This window comes from Panulirus ornatus, chromosome 4 (assembly GCF_036320965.1).
Source record: "Panulirus ornatus isolate Po-2019 chromosome 4, ASM3632096v1, whole genome shotgun sequence".
NCBI classification, from domain to species: domain Eukaryota; kingdom Metazoa; phylum Arthropoda; class Malacostraca; order Decapoda; family Palinuridae; genus Panulirus; species Panulirus ornatus.
The window spans coordinates 53,891,107-53,918,004 of NC_092227.1; the positions used below are offsets into that span (position 1 = coordinate 53,891,107).

The following is a 26,898-nucleotide window of genomic DNA, read 5'->3' on the forward strand; positions in this document are numbered from 1 at the left end:
TCAACCAAATCTTCACATGAGGTCCTAAAACGAAAACTCGCCCAGTCATGATGAGGTAACGAGAAGCGATTAATCAGCCAAATCTTTGATCAAGCTTCATCATAGTGTTCGAGGGTAGTCTTTCAACTCGGAGAGACTATGCTCTTCATAAGGCTCCAAGACAGGGAAAACTAGCTTCGGGAATTATGGTGTGGGTTTGAAGATATTGCTGAGGTTAAAAGAGCACCAGTTTAATTAGGAAGATTTGTGTGGTGATGATATGATCTTTCTGTACCCACATGACGTACGGGGAAATTCTAAAGATTCGGTGCACTACTCCTACCCCCACCTCTCTCTCTCTCTCTCTCTCTCTCTCTCTCTCTCTCTCTCTCTCTCTCTCTCTCTCTCTCTCTCTCTCTCACACACACACACACTCTGAGAAAGACTAAGGAGGCATGTAATCGGTACTACCTGCCTGTGTATTGGGAGGGTCAGCGATAGCTGCGCAGTGACCCAAGATTTCAGCGGCTGTCAAGTGTTGATCCTTTGGCCCATGCAACTGTGTTTTGAAGATGAAAAGCAAATGGTGCACGCGGAGCAGAAGGCGGCACAGCTTACGAGTAACACTAGAATGTGGTGAGAAGTTCTGTCAGATGACACACGAAACCACTGGATTGTAAAAGGTATTGAAGACTACTGATGCTGTAATAAAGACTTGGAATACTCCAACCTGATTCACGCCGGGGAAGGCTATCGCGATCAGGCTTTAAAGTCCTTCACGCTGGTGTACCCGTGAACAGGGAACCTTCATCACTCTCTGGGAGGATATCTTTTCGCTTGTTGGCTCACAGCGTCAACAAGAAGCCACGTAACTTGTTGGCTTAATCATTACAAGTGTGGACATCATCGAGGTTTAGTTTCATGTACAGCTAGCAGCATATACAAGTCATGGTAGTAATGTGTACCAGAGCAGGTATGCTGGTGATAATGTTGTCTTCTAGTTTGAAAGCGAACGAAATCGCTGAAGGTAGGTGTTCCAGGGGGCCGTCTGTGTGATAGCGATTCTCTGTGAACGAGATCTTTCATTGCAAAGTAGAAACGAAATCGTTTGGTCTCAGCACCGGTGATTTTCTGAGAAGAGATTCCTGTTGTTCTTGCCGATTGTCGGTCATGCTGGGAAAAAGAATACCAGAATTGATAATGAGCTCTCTAAATGAAAATGAGATCGACATACCAAATGGTCATGGGCAATCACATGATGACGCCTTTGAGATGAATAGGAAATACTTGTCATGAAACGGCCCATACGCGACGTTTATGTCATGCAACGTACACGCTCAACCTTGTGGGAACAACAGTGTCGAACGCATCCCCAGTGATCGTCAGATATTTTGACATAATACAAACGTTGCGCACTTTTCTCCCCCGGGCCAGTTAACGGGGACTACTAGACGTAAAACTAAAATCTTTAGGTTCTCTTTGTCTTCAAGTAGCTATCAGCTCCAAGACGGTCAGCAATGTACGAAGCAGCGTCAGCTCTGTTCAAAGGTTCCGCTCCCACACGGGAAGTATTAGAATCCTTGGCAACTGACGTGGAACAGAAATTTTAATGCTGAAGTCAATCCTTGACAAACTGGACCGGCTGGATTCAGATATTCTCATCGTTATTTGCAACACAGTATTTGAGCGCTTTCACAAGACCAACCTCTCGTTTTAGGTGACTCTTGAATCTGCGTGTAGCTGTGTCTTTGCTTGAGTCCTTTGTCGATATTGCCAAGATCCAGCAGCCAGTGACTGAGGGCTTCAAAGTCCTGGGGATTAAACTGGGTGGCCAGAACGAATAAAACTTAGCTCAGCAGTGTTCAAAAAGCAACAACCTGAGATAATTCCTTAAAGTATACAAGGAAATCAACTATACATGAGTTTGAATTCCTGTCCACGGTAGCCGTAACCTCGAATAATGACACTAACCAAGCTGCTGCAAATCTTGCTTGCTCATGTCCCAGCGAATGGGAACCTGCCACTGAAAGTGAATTCATTCAGTTTTCTAGCGTGCTGGCGACCTCAGAGGAGCTTCAAACCTCAATATGTGTTAAACAATTTGAGTCAACAGCGATGAAAATGCCATAGTTCCTCCCAACACAATCCTTCACTCGTACCTCTCCATACTGAAATACCTCTTTGGATAGGGCAATATATCGCAGCGATGAGCAATCCCCATCGAAACTAAGCCCCTTGAAGGATGAAGTTCGGAACAGAATGTTCTTTCAGTCATGAGCATCAACAACAATCTGCTAAGGGGACCTAACTACTAGGAAGTCATCGACGGGATTAATTCATGAGATTAGAGATAAAAGGTGAAAGCAATGTTGTATGTATAGTGGCCTCAGTGGAGAAAAATAGAGTGAAAATAACAAAGTCTTCCCAAATATTGCGCCATCATTTAGATTGGCAGTCTAGATTTACATCGTGACTCGCCTCACTACTGTCTGTGTATATAAGCGTCGGATGTAAAGGGAAGTAGTGGGGCCCAGGGAAAAGGTAACCCACCTGGGGTCTATGGCACATATGATTCTTCCCTGCAAGTATCACCGTCATCATACCAAGTAACTGGAATACAAACTGCGCCAACATTCTTCATCGTTCAATAAACAACTTTCTGTGATTACCATAAGTCATGCATGGATGATTTCTCTACTGCTGTATCATCCTTATTCTTGTTTCCAAACTTTTTGGGACTTTGGTACATCGTGTTACTTTCCTTATCTTCTTCACTTGTCTCTGTTGTTTTTGTGCATCACTGAAGAAAACAAAAGAAATATATAAGAAAAGTATGATATATATATATATATATATATATATATATATATATATATATATATATATATATATATATATATATATATATATAACGAAGATTAGTGGTGATAGCGAAAGAGAGAAATGAAAAATTGAGGAGTGTTTAAGTAGTAAAAATGGAAGGTGAGTGCGGAGAGAAGGGACGAAGTGGACAGTGTAGAAGACAGGCGGACACCAGTCAAGGTCTGGTGGTAGTAGGAGGGTGGAGTCAGCTTATCACGATCAGCCAGTAAGAAATAGGTCGCCTCACAGGATCAGCAACGGCAGCATCATTATCATTCCTAATGGCATATTCGTTCTGCATGACGGGTTCTGTTCCCAGGTTGTATCACTCTCGGTTTGAATAAAGATTCTGGTGCCAGGGGTAGAAACTTACCATATCATCTCCATTACCATAACCTTTCATTGAGACAATCAGTTATTCCTGTTTCATTCTTTGATATATTCTTGTTACCTTGTCTATCCATTCTTCTTTTGTGACAAGAGGAAGAAACTGCTTTAGTAACCTAATTAAATCCAGGTTCATCCAGACCTTCAAACGCAGGGAAATGAGCCGGCCATCTTACTCAGTCGTGATAACCTTATTAAAATGTCAGATCTCATTATATAAATGAGGATGAATGGTGTTTGCTATAATGCAGTCTATATCTGTATTCTATGTGAATGGGTAGAATTAATGATTCTTTAAGTTTATCGTTTCACTTTAAGGATATCAGTTTAGAGGGAGGGGACGTAAGGAACAATGAACTCTGCCTTTCTCTGGGTCAGAGTTAATGAGGACGGCAGACAAATTCTGTGTAAACCTGCATATCTCAGATCAGGAAGCCCCTCGTGCCAGTTCCTTCGGAAAAACCGGTTCAGCAGCACCCGGCGAGGCGAGGAAAATGTTACATTTCCGTGTACGTCTAAAACAGGAGAGGAAAAAACGTCATAGCAATAAATGGGTCATTTTTCTGATCTGTAACATCGAGAACAGATATTTCCTTTGCCCATCTTGTCTTATATATATATATATATATATATATATATATATATATATATATATATATAATATTTTACGTATTATCCCTGGGGATAGGGGAGAAAGAATACTCCCCACGTATTTCCTGTGTTGCAGAAAGCGACTAAAAGGATGTGATTAAGGAGGCTGGAAATCCTCCCCTCCTGCTTCAATTTTCCAAACGAAGTACACAGAAAGGGATTCGGCGAGGATTTTCCCCTTTAAGGCTCTGTCATCTGATCTTGAACGCTAACTCGCTAACGCGGGAAATGGCGAATATGTATAAACATATACGTGTATGTGCGTACATGAAAGTGGATCGGTTTTTCTTCGTCTACTTTCCGGCGCTACCTAGCTAACGCGGGAAACGGTGATTAAGCAAATTAACGACTGATCATAAGAACCACGAGAAAGGTCCAGTGATTACCCTGATCTATTGATATGTAGGGCATTAGGGGCGGCCAGCCGGTATCCGGAGAGTCCAACTGTACTGTCGTAATGAGAAGCCATCAGAGCACAATGGCTTGTAAAGGGACACGAACAAGTCTCATTTCTCGATGGTTATCTGCCAAGCCAACTGTACGTCTTCACTTCTCCTGAGGAAATGACAGTCGGAATGATGCACAATATATTCCCTTGAAGTATCTTTGATTATATGTTTCCAGTAGAATTTTCTTATGGTATTGTTGGCTACTTTTGAGCGCTTGCGCAGACATAATCATGAATTATATATATATATATCCCTGGGGACAGGGGAGAAAGAATACTTCCCAATTATTCCTTGCGTGTCGTAGAAGGCGACTAAAAGGGGAGAGAGAGCTTGAGGGAGAGGGAGGGTGGCTGGATATCCTCCCCTCCCGTTCTTAAATTTTCCAAAAGAAGGAACAGAGAAGGGGACCATATGAGGATATTTCCTGTAAGGCTCAGTCCTATGTTCTTAAAGCTACCTCGCCATTTCCCGTGAGAGCGGGTAGCGTTAAGAACAGAGGACTGAGCCTTGAAATGAAAATCCTCACTTGGCCTCATCTCTGTTCCTTCTTTGGGAAAAATAACAACAGAAGGGAAGGATTTCCAGCCCTCCAGTTTCTTCGGATTATAAATATCCAACAGGGCATTCTTCTCTTTTCATATGTATCTATAGTCAGACTAGAGCAATGTCCTCACACTCAGTTCTCTGTACATAATCCCAGTGTGTAATACCAGATCCCATCTTCTTCCACAGGGACCCGTACGACTTGCCGGACGAGGAGCTGACGATGTATCAGAAGGCGGCGAGGTACGGTGACATGGGCGATGGGGACTGTCAGTACGAGTACCCTTGTCTGGTCCAGCCCCTCGACCTCCTGCTCTACATGTACGACTACTGGTACGGCGAAGAGTAGATGTCGTCCACGACCAGAACGGACGAGACGACACGACACGTCGCGACACGACTGTTACAGGGAACCGAAGGACCTCTTCTGCGATGGCTGTGTGACGTGTCTTCTGTCGTCAGGTCCTCGCTCGAGTATTGCACGCCCAAGTACTCATGTGTTGCATTTAAGTGCTCTTCAGACAGACTTGCTTTGGTTCCTCTTGCTCTGAGAAAAATATGCAAAGGAAAACCAAAATAAGATTTCCTCACCTCATTGTAAATTTCAGCCATGTATTCTGAACACAATAGGAATACAAAGACACATTTTAATACGAACAGGTTGTGGTATAGAGAAACTGTGATGAAGAAAATGTGCTAAATGCATATCTGATGATAAAGAAATCAAATGATGAGGGAATCTGAAACCGTGACACAAACTTGATAATTAGTTAATGAAAACTAGTGAGACATGTGAAAGACGTTTGTGAATCAAAACAGTGTTCTGTAAGGATCACTAAGGAAAAATGGATATTATTACAAATACTGATATGATTACTGATATATTTCAGTAACTCCTTTTATGTTAAATAGAATCTGTTGATAAAGGCTGCCACAACCTCCTGAAAGAAGTATATATATATATATATATATATATATATATATATATATATATATATATATATATATATATATATATATATTTGGGAAGTTGTGGCAATATTGTGGCATTAAGACACCTTATTGGTTAAACCCTGGGTAGGCAAGTTAGTTAACAAGTCACGAACAATTACAACGACTTGAATTAAAATCATTGTAAAATTAGGGACCAGAGTTTACTTACTGTGTGTATGGCAGGTAGACGACACGTGTCACGAGTGAAAGCGACTGTCGTGCAGGAGCAGAATGATCATCGTGTATTGCCATCGACCCAGCACACACACACACAACAGGAACTAACAATACTGACATGTATTAGTTACTTTTAGCGTTATGCATGCATAGGTGGACGCTACCAGTAGAAGAAAAACAGACAAGAGAATCCCGAAGAGGAGATATGTAAGCTCGTTTATACTAACGGTGGCATATCCTTCAAAATGGAGAGTAAAAAGACTATGCATGGATGGGAGTTTAAAAAGATGCCCAACTAAAAGTAAAAGTGAACACAGCTTTGTGAGTTTTATGAATGGCTTATGATACATGTGTACTATATATCTGTTGAGACATAGGTCCATAGGTCATGATATGAATGGTTGTACAAGGTACGGTTCTCTCCTCACTGGGAATCTGAAGCCACCTGACTTCTCTTGCCTCCTCCTGTTAAACAGATTAAGGGCAGCTTATGTGACAGGACAAATGAACGCTGCTATGCACATACAAAGCTACACATAGCTGCTTTGGCTCAGGCCAGTGCTGAATCTCAGCATCAGCTAGGCCTCTCAAATGTGTATGGTTCTAAAGCTGTGTCGGAGTGGGGTCAGGCCTTCAAGTAGTGCCTAAATCTCAATACATTTTGAGTTAACCTTGTTCAGGGAAAATTGTAAATGAGACACTGGTAATCGTATCCATTTAATCAAATGTATGTGAGTTAGGTTATTAGTCATCTTTTATAAAGTTAGTGGTCCAAAGAACTGAGAAACAGAGCAGTTTTAACCCCCAAGAAACCAAGGCAATAGTGACATTCTTCATTAATCTAGGAACGTGCACAGTGTTCCACAAGAACGATGCGTTTGCCATCAGAGTTTCGAATATTGCAACCGAGGGACTATCGCGTGGATGCTAAACAATGGTTTTATAATGAATGCAGAGCTAACCTTCAGTTTACACTGGTGCTATTACGGTCTTCGCCACCTAAAAGGCTGACGCAGATGTCTATTGTTATATTGAAGGCTCCAGTAATGGACAAAAGTCCAAATCAAGGCCGGACCTTACTCGAGATATAGAGAAACATGAAACGGTAACAGAAAAGACCAGGGACAGTATTTACGAATTTTGGATGAAGTGAAAGACTTGTCCTTTGAAATGTGCCATAGTTTTTGGGAAAAACTTGAGAAGGTACAGAGTTCCAAAGTTTAGACGTGCAGGGAAAGAAGCAGGTGTCAAAACAGCCTACCCTTGAGTTGCTGATGACCACGCGATAATCATGTGACACAGCAGTTTGCCGAGTATTGCGTGGTCTAGCTAGAGGCGGAGGCACACACGGAGCTAGCTCTCGGGAGCAAAAACTAAAGTAATACCTATAGAAGAGGGAAAGTGAACCAACATTGCGGCGTATGGCCAGGGGGTGAAGCTTGGAGGTTAGCCTGGGACAGTTTATAAGTCGGATCGCTTTCCACTCTGTCAAGTGAGGATGCAGAGCTAGAAGCACCCCAAAGGTAAGAACAGTACTCCATACAAGGGCAAATCAGTCCCTTGTATAAAGGGAGCAACTGTTCAGAAGAGAAGTTTCCACATCTGAACAGAACACAGTGTTTCTTAGGGGCGAACTTATCTATTCCTGTAATGTGGGGTGTCCAAGAAACAGTGGATGTAACAGTAATACCAACAGTGTTTATTGAGTCAAGAGGTGGAATTAAAGAACCGTCAAAGGAGAGACGAGGGTTGTGAGTTTTCGACAGAGAGATGGATAGAACTTCGGTACCCCACTGAGATATCCTGTCCAAATCTGAGTTTATTGAGTAAGCAATGTTAAGATGAGATGCAAATCGAGTGAGAAAAGAGGAACAGAATTGAAGAATGTTGATGAATGCACTGTTGAGTCGTCAGCGTATGAGTGCATTGGGTTATTTTTGGAGGAGAAGAAATCGTTGAAATAAAAGGAAAAAAAGTGTAGGGGACAGGACAGAACCTTGAAGGACACCACTGTTGTTGGAGAAAGGCGGGAAGCTGATCCATCACCGACCACAGAGATAGATCGGTCGGAGAGGCAGCTAGATATGAAGGAGGAAAGTGAGGAAGGGAAGCCAAAAAAGGGGAGCTTAGAAATGAGACCCCGATGCTACACCCCGTCAAAAGCCTTAGATATGTCAATGGCAATTACTCGTGCTTCCCCAAAATCATTCAGGGATGATGACCACACATTAGTAAGATAGGAAAGAATATCACCAGTGGATTTCGCCTTACGGAAGCCATACCGGTAATCAGAGAGAGGACTGTGATATTCGAGGTGTTTTAAGGATATGAGAGTTGAGGAAGGATTCAAAGACTTTGGATATGACACATGTCAAAGCAATAGGAGGATAGTTAGAGGGGTTAGATCGTTCACCATTCTTAGGGATGGGATGTATCAATGCGTCTTTCTAAGGTGAAGGAAAAGGTTTGATTTTAAAAATCAAAACAGACAAGCAAGCACAGGTGCAGGTTCAGAGGCACACTCTTTCAATAATCGGGGATGGATGCCATCAGGCCTTGCTTGGGTCCAGAGAAAGAATCGCTTTTCGGACAGTCCGAAAAGAGATTACGAGAAGTAGCATAGGATTAGTACGAAGAGTATCAGGGGGTGAAGGAATGTTAGTCATCCAAGGCGGAGTTCGAGGAGAAACGAGAACCAGAGTTGCTTTATCTACGGGGGAGACAGCTATAGTACCGTCAGAACGTAAAAGTGAAGAAGAGGTAGAGCGACAGAAGTTGTTAGAGATGCACTTAAAGACCATGACTTATCAGTGGATGACGAGGAGAGGTTGTCACACTGCATTTTGAATGAAGGAACGCTTTGCCACAAGGACTTGCAGCTGAATGGGAGTCAGAGAAAGAAGAGTTTCTCCAAGCTCGATAAGTCTGATCCCTTGTCTGAATAGCGTCAGAAGAGGAACGGTTGAACCATGGATTGGATGAAGAGGTCGTCTTGGATGAAGAGGGGATAAATGCTTTCATTCCTGCAATAATAACATCTGTGCGTTTGGCGGAGACAGGAGCTTCACAATATAAGAGACAATAATTAACCTAAGGAAAGTCAGAAAAGAAGTCACGTAAGTTATTCCGGTTAGCTTTGTTGAGGTGCCACTGAAAGAGTGTGCTAAGAAAGGGCTGCTGGAGGGGAAGGTACTATTAGAATAGACACATCTATGAGTGTGCGACGCTTGGGCACGGCGGTATGACTTGGGTATGATCACCCGTCAAGTTCACGCCATTGTACCCAAGGGTTACTGTGCCATCTTGATCGAGCCTGGTAATGATAGTTTGGGAAGCTTCATTACCTTTGTGAACGGAAGATGCACTGAAAGCTGCTGAATATCATTTTCTAAACAGACACAGAGTACGTGGTGCAGGACACATACGACAGAGAGAGGTTCTTTACGAAATAAGATTTGGTGTGCTTTACTATTAGCACACGCTAATAGTACTTTGTCGAGAACCTATACCAGACATTGGAGAAGTATATTCTGTCCTAAGTGCAAACCAATGAATGCAGAACCACATTGTGATGTGAGCTCACAATACTAAAAACTTTTGTTTTGTTCTGAGCTCTGACAGCTGGAAAGGTTTGCTTTATGGTGACCGTCCACCAATGGAGAGACATGACCGTGGGGAAATGTAGGAGTATAGAGGATGAGCTTGTCTAAAGATGGTGATCGAAACCAATATCAAAACATAAAGTGAGTTAATGTTGGGTAAAAAATAGTTCTCGATGAGAAAACTTAAACAAGAAACCTGAATCCAGTGGATCTTACTTTAGCACAGAGGATGAATTCCTTCAGTATCAAGTTGAGAACTTTATCAAGGGTCAAAATGTATTTTTCAAGTTATCAAATTCATACAACTCCCTTTCGTAAACCCGGCCCAACTCTTTACTTCAATATCCATCCTGCTTATGTTCTTGGTCTATTTTTGAAAGAAATCATATGCTGCTTAACCCTTGTTCCCTCTTTTACCCACATGATAGGCAGTAACTGAATATGTGCGTTAATCTATACATATATTACCAATACTCACTGACATAATGTAGAATAGATACACTAACTGTCGTCCTCTGATGTCACTATATACGTTTGTATTACAAAATGGACCATGATTCAGAGCTCTAATTGTAAATAGCTTATGATCGTGTTTTAGAGTTAACATATATATTTTTTTTTCTATTTTCTTTTTTCTTACATATTCACCATACTTCGTATTAGCGAGATAGCGACAAGAACAGAAACTGGGCCTTAGAGAGGAAAAATTCCTCAACTGGCCTCCTTCTCCGTTCTTTCTTTAGGAAAAAAAAAACAGGAGGGAAGGATTTCCAGCCCCTACTCCTACTCCTTTTAGTCGCCTGCGACAGGCAGGGAATACGTGGGAAGTGTTATTTCTCCCCATCCCCAGGGATAATATATATATATATATATATATATATATATATATATATATATATATATATATATATATATATATATATATATATAGGTGTTTTGTCTTTTATTGTACTCGTCCACACAGCCTCAATATCAACAGTTCTATTTAGACTAAGTGGTGCATCAGGGCATATTGTAAGACAAGTGATATTTTTTTCTCTTTTTGTCTCGTAGGTCACACGCTATGCAGACCAGACGTCCTCAGAATGGCTTGTATCCAGAAACTATTGATTTTTTTTTCATTTTGATGTGAATCGATTCTAATTACAACTGTAAAGGAATCATTTTTTCCCCACATTTTCGATGAGTCACACCGCCCTGGGAAGGATACTTATGAAGAGATATTAGGCATATAAACTGATTTGTCTTAATCTGAGATTCTAAACAGGCGAGAAATCAGGAAAACGAATAAGACAAAAGTTAGATAAACTGGTAATTTCATGTTTTCAAACTGCAATACTCTCTCTCTCTCTCTCTCTCTCTCTCTCTCTCTCTCTATATATATATATATATATATATATATATATATATATATATATATATATATATCTGACTCTTCCACACAGTGTTGCCACTGGAGATTCCTCACAATTATCTCCTCACAGAGTATGATCACAAGAATATTAACAAATTATCTAACTTGACTGACACTCCTGGTTGAAAGAATCTTGAAAACTAATATGATCTTTGGGTAATTGACTTTATCGAGAGAGAGTATTTGTTACATGCATTCTGTTGAACTATCAGGTAAGAATGAATGAAGTTCCATAAGTCAAAAAATCAATATTTTCTGCCAGGCATTTGACGTCTACCTTCCATATCACGTTGCATACACACACACACACACACACACACATATATATATATATATATATATATATATATATATATATATATATATATATATATATATATATATATATATATATATAACATTTCACATATGCTGTTGCTACAGAAGATGAAGTTTCGTGTTCAGATCATTCACTCATACTTTCCAAACATTTCCATTAGTTTTGCTCAAAGTTAATCAATATTTGTTGATTGATCTTTTCTAATGATTTACTTTACCTCATGTTTTTCGTCTTCGTCAAAATGTAGCAAAGCAGATTTTGGCCAGTCTTATATAAGTAATTCTTTATAGTATGTTGTCTTTGCCGTTCCATAATACTCGATCTGTAAAAGTGGGCAATTACAGATACGTAAAATATATGTATACCTTGTATATGGACTGTCACTCTGTTATTTATTCTTTGTTATTATTTATTGTCTTATTTATTGTAATAATGCTTCGTACTAACACGGTTACGTGTGAGAGTCACCCTGTCTGTAATGTTCTTGCTGACATAGTTCGCTTTCGTCAGCCTGTACAAGTAAAGGCATTACTGTTGACTACGATCTGCAACGATATACAGTGACGATGCATGTATGCTTACCTAAGCTTTGCTGTAGATAGATCATTACTTATCATTTTGTCCACCTCTCCTGTAAAGTAAATAATCAGGCGCCTTAGTGAAAAAGAATGACTCCCACGGTTACGAAATTAGGCCTTTATTTCATTCGTAATCTTGTACTTTTTGTTCTTTTCAATTAAGGTTTCCTGGGTGAAAGAGGCGTGGTCTGACGTTACTCATGTAGAATTATGATACAGTTCAACAATTATCCTTAGGATTTTGAAGCAATATCTTGAAATCTTTTTTATGCTTCTCATTGTAATATATATATATATATATATATATATATATATATATATATATATATATATATATATATATATATATATTTATATATATATATATATATATTTATATATACCAAGAAATATTTACTTTTATATTTCGTTTGTTTTGAAAGTCAATGGCCGCCCTTTTCTGCACTGGAATCCGGTCTTCACCAAGCTGCCATAGTAACCCGCTGATAGCTAAAGAGGCAAAATTTCAATAAACAGTTGTTACACGCTGAATAGTAGCACAAGGGTTTCTGCTTGACGTAAAAGTGCAATACCTGTAGTACATTTGACGATCCCTAAGTGCTAAACGGTTGCATCATTTTCTCTTTTACCTTATTAGCTTCGCTTGATCCAAAGATACACCTGATATGCACAATCGGATTCCGTAAAACTTTGAATTTTTACACTAATCCATCGTTACATAACCGTAGGTAAATAAAAGAATTTGCCACATTCTGTGCATGCGTGAATGTTGTGAATGATATATCGAGCAAAAGACCTACTGATACGCATTATCCTTGGGCATATATAAATTAAGTTAGTGTTATTAATCATAATCATTAATGTTTTACACGTTAGCTATGGCTCATTACTAAGAAGGGCCCCTTTTTATGTTGTTGATAGTCCGGGGATATCAAAATCCCTCAGACCAAACGAATTATTAATGGGTTTAGTGCTCTGTACTTAGGGATATAATTGTGGAAGATAATCAGTGAGATGCCAAATGAAGAGACGATTGCCAATACAACTAGCGCCATCTGCGCCCAGTGCCTTACAATGACAGGATACCTGTGTTGTATGAGGCCCTCCAGATGGTTAGTCAAGGATGTGGTATCACTGTGATCGGCTTAAGGCATCAGCTTGCATAGACTAACACTTGCACTGATTTGTATTTATCCTGCATCTGTTTATATGTCATTAGTCAGTTTATGAGTATTAGGATGTTGCAAGCATTTTAATAATAAATAAACATCACCCCATCACCTGACTTTATCTCTCCTTGATGAAATCGACCAGTTATCTTGAATAAGTAGGGTGTATGTGTGTGTGTATGTGTGTGTGTGTGTGTATGTGTGTGTGTGTATGTGTGTGTGTGTGTGTGTGTGTGTGTGTGTGTGTATGTGTGTGTGTGTTTATGTGTGTGTGTGTGTGTGTGTGTGTGTGTGTGTGTATGTGTATGTGTGTGTATGTGTGTGTGTGTGTGTGTATGTGTGTGTGTGTGTGTGTGTGTGTGTGTATGTGTGTGTGTGTTTATGTGTGTGTGTGTGTGTGTGTGTGTGTGTGTGTGTGTGTGTATGCAATTTTTGTATATTATGCTGCACGTACATGTGTATATGTCTTTTTTTGCACATGTGCGCGTGTGTTTGCAAATATAAGTTTTGCTTGTATTTTACATTTATGCATGTGTGTGTGTGTTTGTATTTACGCGTGTATGTGTGTGTGTGACTGCTGTTTGTGTGTTACGGAGTTCAACACTGGTGTTGCCCAGTCTCTTAACCTTGTATGCATGAACGTACCGTGTCTTTTTTACTCCTGCATGAATGCGTATACACACACACACACACACACACACACACATACACACACACACACCTTAGCCTAAGCCAGATATCAGCCTTAAGTGGAGGATGAACACTTGGTTTGGGTGTAGACCAACTGCCGCAGTCAACCCAGCTGTTCATCCTCCTTAGGGGCTGGTCGATGAACTGGATACCTGGCTTAGGACAAGGAAGATGATGAGGCCGGTGAGGCAAAGGTGAATTTCAGAGAACTGAAATTAGCATGAAAGATCTTGGGTTCATATGTATGGAGTCTGTCTAAAGACGATGATGTATGTAGTGTAGACACCGAAAAGATTTGGTTTGGTGATGACACTGACGTTTTCCTCTCTTTTTAATCTATTGTCCACAGTGACACCGAAATGCACGGGGAAATACTAAGGAATGTTGGCGGGCGGAACATAGCTGGAGGCGAATGGTGATGTGCACGACCAGTATCTTGGTTTGGTTATGGAGGCTGCTGAAGGCACTATGGAAGGTGATGTATTGCGTCATCTGTTGTCAGCGTTGATACCAGTGTTAGTAGAGACATGCTTGTGCGTGCTGACTATTTGTATTTTACAGGGAGAGAGTTTTACACCCGTGTTGCCTCCTCCTTTTAACCTCGTATGTATGTACTATGTCTATACTCCTGAGTTAGGAAGTTTATTCTTACGTTTGTAAGATGTAAAGAGAAAATGACTGTACGGGAGTATATTTAAGTATGAATATAAATGATAGTTTCATAGAGAGATATTGTATAGCTGTAGACGTATCTTATGCTTCTAAGAACATATTTAGGGAGGGTTAAGTGAACCAGTGTTTACTGTTTGTTGTCAGTGAGGCTGAGTCCCGTTAGCGTTATTGTCTCAACACTTGACTCACCACCAGGAACCAGACCATCAGAGAAAACGCAGTACTTTTTAGGGGAAACTGATATATAAGATATAACTGACTTCTTGGAAATCCCCATTTACTTCTACAAGCAAATTTCTTGCTACAGGTTTAAGATGAGATACTTTAAACTCTCCAGTTTTTTTATTTGCGTCTCCATAAGATAACAATCTAAAATGTTATTTATTCCACAAACACTGCATTTATAAATCTTAAAACCTCTCTCTTTCTGCTGGCTCACAAGATCAAATTAAATACAAGGAAGGTTTTTCCCACTGGTATGGTCAGTTTTTATATAGTTTTGTCGGAGAAGTTTGTAATTAAGCTTAATCTCGAAAACACTACTTATTCAGCCGCAAATATTACTTCTTAAACCAATATAAAGATTTAGTTATATGAGCATAAGATGCCCTACACCTTCAAGGCTGAGATCCGATTGATATAGAGGAAATAAAGAAATCCCTTGAAATGAGAAGCTCTTCGAGGACTCTATACTCCGTTTTGTCCATTGACGAAGATGTAACCTAGCTGAAGGATTAGCCATTTAACTCCATGCACGCGTAGTCCAGCAACACTTATATATGCGAGAAATATTCAGAAAAACGGATGGATTTGTATGTAACATTTATGGATCTGAAGAAGACATGTAATTGGGTCGATGGAGAGGCTTTGTGGAAAGTTTTAAGAGTATATGGTGTGGGAGGTAAGTTGCTAGAAGCATGTAAGGCATGTGTACGAGTAGGAAGAGAGGAGAGTGATTGGTTCCCAGTGAATGTCGGTTTGCGGCAGAGGTGTGTGATATCCCCATGGTTGTTTAATTTGTTTGTAGATGGGGTAGTTAGGGAGGTAAATGCAAGAGTTTTGGAGTGAGGGGCGAATATGCAGTCTGTTCGGGATGAGAGGTACAGGGAAATGAGTCTTTTGTTGTTTACCGAGGATGCAGCTCTGGTGACTGATTCGAGTGAGAAATTGCAGAAGCTGGTGACTGAGTTTTGAAAATGTGTGAAAGGAGAAAGTTGAGAGCAAATATGAATAAGAGCAAGGTTATTAAGTGTGTGTGTGTGTGTGTGTGTGTGTGTGTGTGTGTGTGTCTGAGTGGATGGGCCATTCTTTGTCTGTTTCTTGGCGCTACCTCGCTGACGCGGGAAACAGCAGTTATGTATTATATATATATATATATATATATATATATATATATATATATATATATATATATATATATATATATATGCTGATAACCACAAGGAAAATTAAACACAGTAAGTTCTTAAGTGCACTTTCTTGTAATAGTCACATCGTAAGGGGAGATGCAACAATGAAATAGAAGACTTATGACAGCCAGTATATATACAAAGAAGAAGAAGCGAAGCTATGACATCGTTGTGTGTATGTGTGTGTGTGTGTGTGTGTGCACTATGAGTTTTTAACAACCTACCGGAAACAGTGCTACTGTGATTCACTTATATTACGAATATGTGATTGATGTATGTTATCTCTTGTATACTTGTATAATGAAGCTGTGACTTCCAACTGTATTGCAACGTCAGACAGCCAGGTATGTTATAGTTTCACATTCCCAAGTATATTGCAACGTCATACAGAATAGTGTACTGGAACGTCCATACACTGTATCAAGTGACATTTCTCATTGTTACATACACCATAAAGACTCCATATTTTTGTTGTGCTGCACCTTACACTCGCACAGCTTAGCAAGTGTGTTTAACATTTTCTTCACTCATTATTTCGCAGATTTTTTTGGTTTTGCTAAAAGTAAATTAGAGTAGGAAATTCCGTGTGTAAGAGTATCATAAAAATAACTTTTTTCTTCTACTGGTGAGCAAGGACAAGAACGTTTACTATGGTCCCAAAACTCATATATCTAATACTTGAAGTGAAATGTGATTCTTTATCCTACGAGTTTGTTTTGGTTGATTTCATAAAACGGATCCAGATATTTCTATCAAGAGACGGCGATATACACGTAAATCATATTCAAAATACTGCGTTGGGGTACCCCATGGGCCCAGCTTATAATTCGAGGTCTGTTGAACCAGCCAGAAAAATTGAGCAACTTTGAGAAATGTATTCTATAATATCCTTTCAAAATCCGCACCAAAAAAAAAAAAAAAACGAAGCAAACTCTGTCCAGCTGATCGTTTAGTTTGGGAATGAAGAGTCAAGTAAGGAGATCATACCTTGTTTTCATGTTTGCAGCAGCAACGGTTATTCCCATGGAATCGTCCTTTCAGGTGGTACGGTCATTGGTGTAATTAGTGTACCATTTAATATGTAACATGCAGCAGTCTGTAGTATTGTCTTGTCTAATTAAAGGTCTTAAGTAGAAAGGAAATTGGCAAAGTTACGCAAGGCCTACATCCTCCTTTGAACATTCTTAACAGATGAGTTATGGTTAATCACCTGCATTCACAATCACTGAGGATATATAGTTGTTTGAAACGATGCTGGAAAGGTTTGTAACGATCCTTTGTGAATTGCCCTTTTCATGTCCCTTCATGAACAGCCGGAGGACCAAACAGATGATGCCGAAAATGAAGATATATCCATCCGCCTTATAGGTTGAAAGGGTAAACAAGTGAGGGCTGTAAAATTTATTAGACGTCATTTCATTATCATATCAGTCACTTATCAGACACAACCTCCTAATACAGATAACGGCAGAGGAAGCCGCCCAGCTGGTGCCTGAGCCTTCAGTTCGTAGCCATGGCCAACGTGAGGAGTACTTACTTTGCCACGGGCCTAATTTTCCTCCTGCTGTGTTACCCAAAGCTGATTTTGAGCCTCGAGGTCCATGATGGTGAGCAAGGGGCTGAAGGCGGTGGTGATGGACTGGTGCACGTGAAGGTCACCGAGAGGTACTTCCTGCTGTGGGATAGGATGTCTGTCAAACCTAGAAGTAAGTGCATTCCTCGTTCGATGTAGATTAACTTGTTCGTCTTGCATGTAATGGATGGTTACCTGAATCAAATAACATTTGAATGATACATAGCAAGTAATATATGAATACACAGAGTTAGAGGAGCATAAATAGTTCCCATGTTAGAAGTTTATTCTTATCTTCATCTTCGTAAAGTCTCCAAAACCAATGCAAGTTAATATTACCATTACTGAAGTGATATTCTTCTTGAAACCTCATAGTTATATATCAGATGATCACAATTACTCGGCGCTGTGTCCGCCTAAGGAGCCACCGTAAGGTAAATAAGGTAGTAGTGATTACATCGGTATGTGTACCACTAATAAGAACAAAATCATTAACAAGCAAAGAAACACATAGAGGGAACATACGTGCCGGTGCACAGTAGACGGTCTTTTTTCCTAAAGCGAGGTCGAAACGGCAGAATGATGAAATTAAGAATAAAAGGCTACTACTGTCTAAGAAATGGCACAAAAGTAAAACAAGGACCAATGTACAACTAAAAGAAATAAACAGATTTATAAACCAACGTCAGAACGAAACTTATATTGCTGAAGATGGCAAATAAAACCCTAAGAAGTTTTATAATTATGTTAAAGCGAGTCAGCTGTTCTATATATAGCGGAGTGTGACAATTTGGTTCAGGACAACGAAGCCATGGCAAAGATCTCAAAATATTTCATGTCTTTACAATTTGATATACTACTGAAAATACAACTTGAATCCGGAATTCAGTTCCAGTGTTACGAGAGAAAAACTTTCCGCACCATAATGGTATAAATATTGAATATATTCTTTCAGCAATAATAGATTATAATATATAAAACAGCAGGTCAAGTTAAGACTTATCCAAGGACACTGACAAGAACGAAAAATGGCATTGCAAAGCCCTTGATTACTCTTTTCAGTGAGTTACTGCTACGGGAATGTCCCAGAGGAATATAAGATTGTCAAGATAACGCCGATATTCAATAAAGGTAATATATCATTGCCCGGATATCATCGTCCACTAAGCTTAACATCTGTTGTTGGTAAACTAATGGAATCCATCATTTTCGACAAAATTGTGAACAAATAGATCACGAACCCTTAAAAGGAACGATAAGCTTTCGCCTACATGTGGTTATATTGCAGCTGATAAATCAATCTTGCAGGACTTTATCACTGTCAGTGGAAGAAGAGGAGTACCATCTCGTCACAGAAGTCTCTCACCAAAAGAGTCTATCCTTTCCGTACTCCTGGCTTTATAATTGAAGCTGCAGGAACACAGCATAAGAGGTCCTGGGATATTATTTCTTTTTTATGGTTGGGTTGAAACGTTTGTTGGTTGAGGCTTTGGGATCTTTACGTTATTCCGTATATGTTCTTTCATCACTTAGCATTTCTTTCAGTTTCTCATTGTAGGCATTTTTATCATGAATACAACTAGATTCGTCTGCTTTTGTTAATTGCATTCCCTTACTTTGATCCATCTGACCCCATTCTCATAAATGTATCTATTTCAACGGCACCTCCCTCTCCAGTAGCCTTTTCTAAATATATATATATATTGCCATCCCAACAAAGCTGTCTGGAATAGATTTCCTTGGGTAAATCCCTTATTCCAACAAGATGACCTCTTCTAATCCATGTTTCAACAACTGTTCTGAAGCCATTCAGGCAAGGGATCAGCCATATCGGGCATGGAAAAACTCCCCTTCCTCCGACTTCCATTCAGCACTTCTCACTTCCTATATTCATTGCAAGTACGTTATCCTTGGAACAAAGCGTTCCTTTATTCAGGGGAAGTGTAATAACCTCTCCTCGTTATCTATTGATCGGTCTCTCTGGTCTTTAGCTAAGGACATCGCTAACATCTTCTGTCACTTCACTTCTTCGCCTTTCCGTTCTGATGGTGCTATAACTGTCTCTCCCGTAGACAGTTGAACTCGTTCTTTGGTTCTCGTTTCTCCTCCAGCTCTAACTTGGATGACTCTAATATTCCTTCATTCCCTGATGCTCATCTTACGATTCCCATGCCCTTCCCTGTAATCTTCCGTCGAACTGTCCGAAAAGTGCTTCTCTCTCTGGACACATGCAAGGCTTACGGTTCTGATGGCACTCGTCCCCGCGTGCTGAAAGAGTGTGCCTCTAAATTCACACCGTACTTGCTCGTCTGTTCTGCGTATGTTTGAAAACCAGAAATTTTCCTCATTCTTTGAAGCAAGTGTTGGTACACCCCATCCCTGAGAAGGATGACCGTGTAACCCTTCTCAATATTGTTCTGTTGCTTTGACATCTACCATTTCCAACTCCCATATCATCAATTATCTTGAATCTCACAGTCTTCTCACTGATCAGTAATACGGTTTCCGCAAAAGTGAGAACCATTAGTAATGCTCTTTCCTATCATATAGATTTCTGGTCGTCACTTCTCAAAGATTTGGGGTAATCCTGTGTAGTTGCCCTTGACATTTCCAAAGCTTTAGACAGAGTGTGGCACCGAGGTCTCATCTCCAAGCTCCTCTCTCTTGACTTCCTTTTCCTACTTTCAGCCCTCGTATCTAGCTTCCTCTCTAGTCGATCTATCACCGTGATCGCTGATGGATCAGCGGTATCCCTCAAGATTCTGTCCTGTCTCCTACACTTTTCCTCCTTTTCTCAACGATCCACTTTCTTCTACAAACAATCTAATGCTGACGACTCAACACTGCATTTATCCACACCCTTCAGTTCTGCTAAGCACTATAAAAGAACAAAACATAGTTTGGCTCCGATATGTAGATGACTTACTTTGCTTTTGGCTATATAATCTACCCACCGAGAACTTTCTGCATAAGTTAAACTCGTTAGCTCCCTTCATAGATTTACTCATGAAGTCGAAATGAATAACAAGTTACCCTTTTTGGATGTAGAGGTCATCAGGAATAAAGGTATCTTGAAAACTAAGGTTTACAGAAAACCTACAAATATACTATCCACTGTTATTCAAATCATCATAATGATGTAAGAAGATCAGTTTTCATAGCTATGTACCTGAGAACAGATAGGATTTCACATCCTGAATTTCTAGATGTTGAACTGAACATGATTCAGTACATTGGACAGAAGCTAAGATACCCAGCAAATATACTTACCCAGTGTCAGAATACATGAAGGAAACGTTTCTATAGTGACCAAAGTAATAAGCCAGAACGTGAAATTTACCAAAGAACCCTCGCTTTTCCCTTCCATGAGAATTTTCTCGAATGTGTTCACATTCTGAAAAACCTTAAATGCACATGTAGTTTTCAAATATGACAACACCATCAAGAAAGCCCTTATCGAAAATGGCCAATCAAATAATAAAGGTATTGTTTATAGAGTCCCATGTAAAGACGGTAACTAGTTTTGCAGTGGACAATCGGGGAAAGATTTGGATACTAGGATCTCACAACATAAGCATAGTGTTAGGATAGCCCAACAGAACAACGGCTTACTCCAACATAAAGCTGCCTTTGATCACCATATAGACTAGGAGGGAGCTAAGACCATAGCTAAATCAAATTGTTTCAGTGAAAGAAATGTAATTGAATCATGTTTGATCTCTGACACATTTGATCATACTGTAAATGTGTCTTTTGGTCATTTTGAATGTGACAAACTGTTAAGTGAAATGATAATTAAGAAGTATCCACCAGAATAATCCTGTCCACACACAATGTAAGGAGAGGAAGGTCAGATGTCAGGTCACATAATTAGTGCCCACCTTCACTCCACGGGGTTATGATACCCGCCAAAACAGTCAGTTAATATAAAAGGAAAAAACGTAGCTAAGACGCCATTGTCAAACAAGCGTTACCGGTTGGTGGTGTTCGGGCCTGGCATCATGCTTGTCATAAGATTTTTCTTACGTAGACAGGAAAGGGAACTGTTTAGAAATCTTGCTTACGACAGAGCTATCAGGTTTGTATAGACCTTCACTAATGTTAATGTTACAATTATTTGTGTATCTAATAACAGAATATTCAATCATATTTTTCGAGGTAAAGGAGTTACAATTAGTAACTGAATTAGCGGGACTCCATTCAACACAATGGTCATAACTTTTAACATGATTACACAAAGCATTTGATTCTTGTCCTGTTCTTACAATATATTCATGTCACTTAAGTCTACCTTACCAGTCTCCCCAAAATAAAGCATATTACAGTTTTTACAAGGAATTCTGTTAACACAACCCGCAGAAATTTTCTGGTGAGTTTTATATTAAGATATTCTTTGTAATATTAGTATTGCTGAAGGCTGTATTTACATTAAAGTGTTCAAGCCACCTAGGAAGTAATGTAAAATTATCATTAAAAGGGAGAACTAAAAGATTCTTGCCATCAAGAAGACGTTTAGATTTACCTCTATAAAATTATATCTTTGACATCTCAAGGGATTTATCAATGAAAGATCTAGGGTACCTTAAATTAGATCCTATGGAATATATCTTCTCAAACTCATTATCAATTGATTCCGGACTGCGTATACGTCATTCCCTAAGAAACATCGACTGGAATAATATTTCAACTCCGTCATGTTGAGCTGAGTAATGATGACTATAAGAACAAACATTGGTGGGTTTTCTGTATATGCTGAACTTAAACATGTTTCTGTCCCCATAGATCATGCAATCTAAAAATGGCAAGAGTAAAGGTACTAAATTGTTAAGTTAATAGGCATATTTGTAAATTTTCGTTTGTTAGCCAAACACAAAGAATATCATCAACATACATAAACCAAATTGCGGTAGAAGGTAACATATCCCTCAGTAATTTTGTTCAAAGAATTCCATATAAACATTTCTTATCTGTCTGTCTATCTAGATCTCCCACGGCCGCACCCTCTGGGGACTCAGATCCATAAAAGCTGCATACAACTTCATACAATTCGCTAAATACGGATATCTTTACAGAAATCTGATCCACACATCCCCTTCCTTTCCTAAAACCCCCTTGCTCTTCACTTATTTTGCATTCAGTCATTTACATCACCCTCTCAATCAACATTCTTGTATACACTTTTCCTGGTATACTTAACAGATTCATTCCCCAATAATTGCTACATACATCCTTAGCACCTTTTCCCTTGAATAAAGAAACAATAATAGCTTTTACCCAATCCTCAAGCACAACCTTCTGTTTCCAGATAAATTACATATAAGATACATCCACTCTATGACACTTTCTCCTCCATACTTCAGCATTTCAACCGTAATCCCATCCGCTCCAGGTGCCTTTCTACCTTCAGTCTCATTATTGCTCTTCTTACCTTCCTCTTTGCTATAGGCCCCTGCACTTGTAGCTTCTTCCTTCCCTCCTCCATACCTATGCATGAAACAACTGCCCCCCCCCCCCCACCTTCTCCCACATTCATCAGTTCTTCAAAATTCTCTTCCCATCTTCCTTTCACTTCCTCCTTTTGATTTACCAATTCCCCGTCCTTACTTCTCGCATCAACCTCTTTTCCTTTGAACTTCCTTCCAGTGTAGTTTCTTATTATCCAGAAACTTTTCCCTAAGCTTTCCACATCTTCATCTACTTTTTCTTTGCTTTCCTCTATCAACTTATCAACATTTCCCTTATATATTTTGTATTCTTCCCTCCATACTTGGTTGAACTTCCACCGGTACATTCCTATCGAGCAATCTACTATGTGCCTTTTTAGTCTCTTCCACAGCATTTCTAATCTCTTCTGTCCACCTTGCATTGCCCTTTTTATTCCTGTATATCACTTCCTTGTATCCAACTGCTGATTCTACAACTTTTACTAGTATTTCTCTAAACGTTTGAAACACTTCATTCACACATGACTGCATTCCCACATTCACTGCGCTTCCATCTAAGCTTTCACTTACCTTCCTTTTCATACTCCTTCCTGTATTTTTCCTGATTCTTTCTTTTTTTTCTTGCCAACACTTTTACCTATCCACTCTTCCACTTCTCCCTGATCCTCAACCACACAAGAACCGCAAAGTGGTCAGAGTCTCCAAAGAATCCTCTCACACCTTTCTCAATCTTTCATCCACTGCGACATAGTCAATCAAAGCCTTTTGTACATCTGTGGTTCATCTTGTGCTGAAAAAGGTGTTTGCATGGAATAAATCCCTCTCACTACAAATATCTAAAAGATAACTTCCATTTTCACGACCTCCAGGCATTCCCAATTTACCAACTATGTCATCGATTTCATCACATCCTACTTTCGTATTCATATCACACAGTGCGACCACGTGTCTCTCATTCTTAAAACCGTTTATACAGTCATTCAAATTCCTGCAGAAAAGCTTCATTTCATCATTACCTCGTGCATTCTTCATATTCACAGGCTCATGTACATATACCCATGCATACTTCACAATCCCAATCTTTCCTTTTACCCACACTATTCTGATCCATTCCATCCGTGCTTTGTTACACCATCCTACAATCTTGGTAGCAGAATTGCACATCCATCTTTCCCTCTTCCCCAATAATATTCACTCGTTCCCGTCCATACCACACCTCCTTCCATGCCCTCCCATAACTTACATTCATCATTTTCATTTTCACTCCACACACCCTGCCCAAGGATATGAGTTTCCCCAATCCCCAGCACATCCAACCTACAACTTTTAGACCTCTCCACAATGTCCCTCCTGTTACCCTCACCAGTCATCTCATTCACATTCAGCACCATCGCCCTCCATCACTCACTCCTTTTAACCCTGCTGCTGTTCAGAACCCTCTTACCTGAACGTTACGTCGGTTAACTCGCCGTAATGGATGAAATGTCGCTTCACCTGAGAACATCACTCGTGGTAAAATTGCACAATGCCAGAGGATAGAGCCTGTTTGGTTTGTCATTTAACGCCTGCATAACCTGCACTTTGCTTGCACACAGTTTGAAACACCTGCGGAGCACTTTCTGAACGGCTGAATGTCTGCAGGTGTCGTGATACTGGAAAGCCTCCCCGACCATTTCAAACTAAGGCATCGGATACCCGGGGTCTTCATGGTCACGAAGCCTTCAACACATTTCCTCTTATCATAAACTTGACATAGCAGAGTTTTGTGTCACGTCTTGCATGACATGAAACACTGTATTTTTATCTGAAGTTTCGCAGTACCTGATTTCTGGACTCTGCTTCAACATGCCTTCCGTTTTACTGTTGCCATTTTGAAAATAAAACAACAGCGCTTCCACGTGACATGCCGGTCATTTTTTGATAACAGACGAAGACTTGTGTCCTTTACCTATCAGCTCGAAATGCTGCAGGCAAGTAGCTGCATTACATCACAGAATATATATATATATATATATATATATATATATATATATATATATATATAGATAGATAGATAGATAGATAGATAGATAGATAGATAGATACCAGTTTATGACATCATTTTGTCCAAACCCTGCATTCTTCAGACGTGAGGTGTTGAGGTGTTTTCCCGCTTGCTTTATACTGTTTGTTTTTTTTCTTCGTCACAGATCTCTATAAACATCAAGTCCCGTAATGTTCTTCAAAGAAACCTATGATCCTAAGCAATTCTCGTTGCAATGTCCAGTGATGACATATCACGTTCTCTACTAGGCTCATTTGTAAGTGAATCTCTTTCTGAACGGTTGAATGTGGTATATCTTCTGCAAGAAAAATAGTGATAGTGAACAGGAACTTCGCATTATTTTTGATACAAGTAGATTTGGAATTGGCTGCAGGTTTTTTCTAATGTTTTGTCTTTTAAGATTGACCGTCTCCAATATATATTTTTTTCTCTCATGAGAAAGGATGTAACGTTTTCATTAGCTTTCTTCGAACTTTGTTTACTCCGACATATATAGATTGAGCACCATTCGTTGCGCCTAGACTCGTAGCCCTGATGATCTTATTCCATATCCAGTATTTGGTTGTTTTTAGATAAGTTCCTCGGATGTCACCACCAGCATTTCGCTGAAAGAAAAAGAGATATTTGCATTAGCTTGCAATTGTCCGTATTTCCAGCAGATATTGCGCAAGTATAACATGAAATTCATACTAAATCTTGTTTTCTGTTGGCTTACGCCAAGAAACATAAGCACCCCATGACAAACCTGTTGTGATAAGAACTATCAGTAAAAGGATATCAACGGATAAGTTCGGTCGTACATGATTCGTACGTACATGATCAGTATTTCACAATAAGGCAGACATGTAAAAGTCCATTTCAGTATGAGTCAGACATGAATATTTACGTTTTCCACTGAGCAATTATAAACCAGAGATCGACCGTATAAACTGAAGCTAAAACTTTTTGACGAATAAATGTATTATTGTAGTGGATATCAAGAACATTATCGACGATCATGTGTTTGCTCTGATTACTGAACTTCGATATTTACGCTACGTATCACAGTGCTAGATACATGAAGGCCAAATGTCTACATCATCTCTTCCTCCTCGGCCATAACAACGGCTCTCCAGTAACACTGGGTCAAAGTCCTGGGTAGGCTGAAATGTCTGATGAACATTTTTTTGTAATATGGGACAGCAGTTAACCCACTACACATGACGGTATGATCCTTGTAGGCGTGACTTCTGTTCTGACCCTTAAAACTCAGTTAAAAGACCAGGACACCATACCAAGGGGTCGTACCACTGTGTTTAAGGGCCGCACTACAATACTCGAGGGTCTTTCCTTCATACTCAATGGGTTAATTGTCAGCAAAAATGGTCCCTCGTCACATATTGGGACTTGGAATCATGGTACAGCCGTTGGTTCTCGGGGAGCGATCGAATCCCACGACACGTGATTTGATTCTTTCTAAAACAGTAGGTCAGCCAATGGCAGCACTTAATTTTGTCATATATCTCCATTAACCCTCCCATCAATGCTGCAGTAATACCGTTCTGTCTTTACGACTGTTAGATATCGAGCAAACAGGTTATCCAGACAAACCCTTACACGAAGCTAACAGGAACCGTGTCAAGCTCTGATTGGTTATCATAACTGACGTCCTTGGCAAGAAACATAGCCGTTTTGTTGACTCGCAGGGCGATGCACCAGAGCCTTTTATTCTCTGGCCGATTCACGTGACGAATTTGTTTTCGTCTATTTCATTTCCAACACATTCACCCTCTTCCGCATAGCCTTATCTTTAGCCCATGCCTCACATTCTTATAATATTTTTGGGATTACTATTCCTTCAAACATACCCATCGCTGCCCCCCCTCAAAAAAAAAAAAAAAAAAAACGCTCCCAGAACCTTCGCCCCCTCACCCACCTTATCAGTCGCTTCCGCTTTCATGGTT

The 26,898-nt window shown here is 39.8% G+C and overlaps 2 protein-coding genes across 7 annotated transcripts in view; both read left to right on the forward strand.

Moving 5' to 3' along the window:
• Positions 1 to 13,234, forward strand: part of LOC139766248 (uncharacterized) — a 345,965-nt gene extending 332,731 nt beyond the window's left edge. For all 6 annotated transcript variants that reach the window (XM_071694646.1, XM_071694637.1, XM_071694663.1 and 3 more), the window contains one exon: positions 5,061 to 13,234. In XM_071694646.1, the coding sequence (XP_071550747.1) occupies positions 5,061 to 5,220 (160 nt within the window). In that variant the 3' untranslated portion in view covers positions 5,221 to 13,234. The remainder of the gene's footprint in view (positions 1 to 5,060) is intronic.
• Positions 13,235 to 17,399: 4,165 nt separating this feature from the next.
• LOC139766272 (uncharacterized) overlaps positions 17,400 to 26,898 on the forward strand; it is a 35,711-nt gene continuing 26,212 nt past the window's right edge. The window contains exon 1 of the mRNA XM_071694687.1: positions 17,400 to 17,600. Within this exon, the coding sequence (XP_071550788.1) occupies positions 17,408 to 17,600 (193 nt within the window). The 5' untranslated portion in view covers positions 17,400 to 17,407. The remainder of the gene's footprint in view (positions 17,601 to 26,898) is intronic.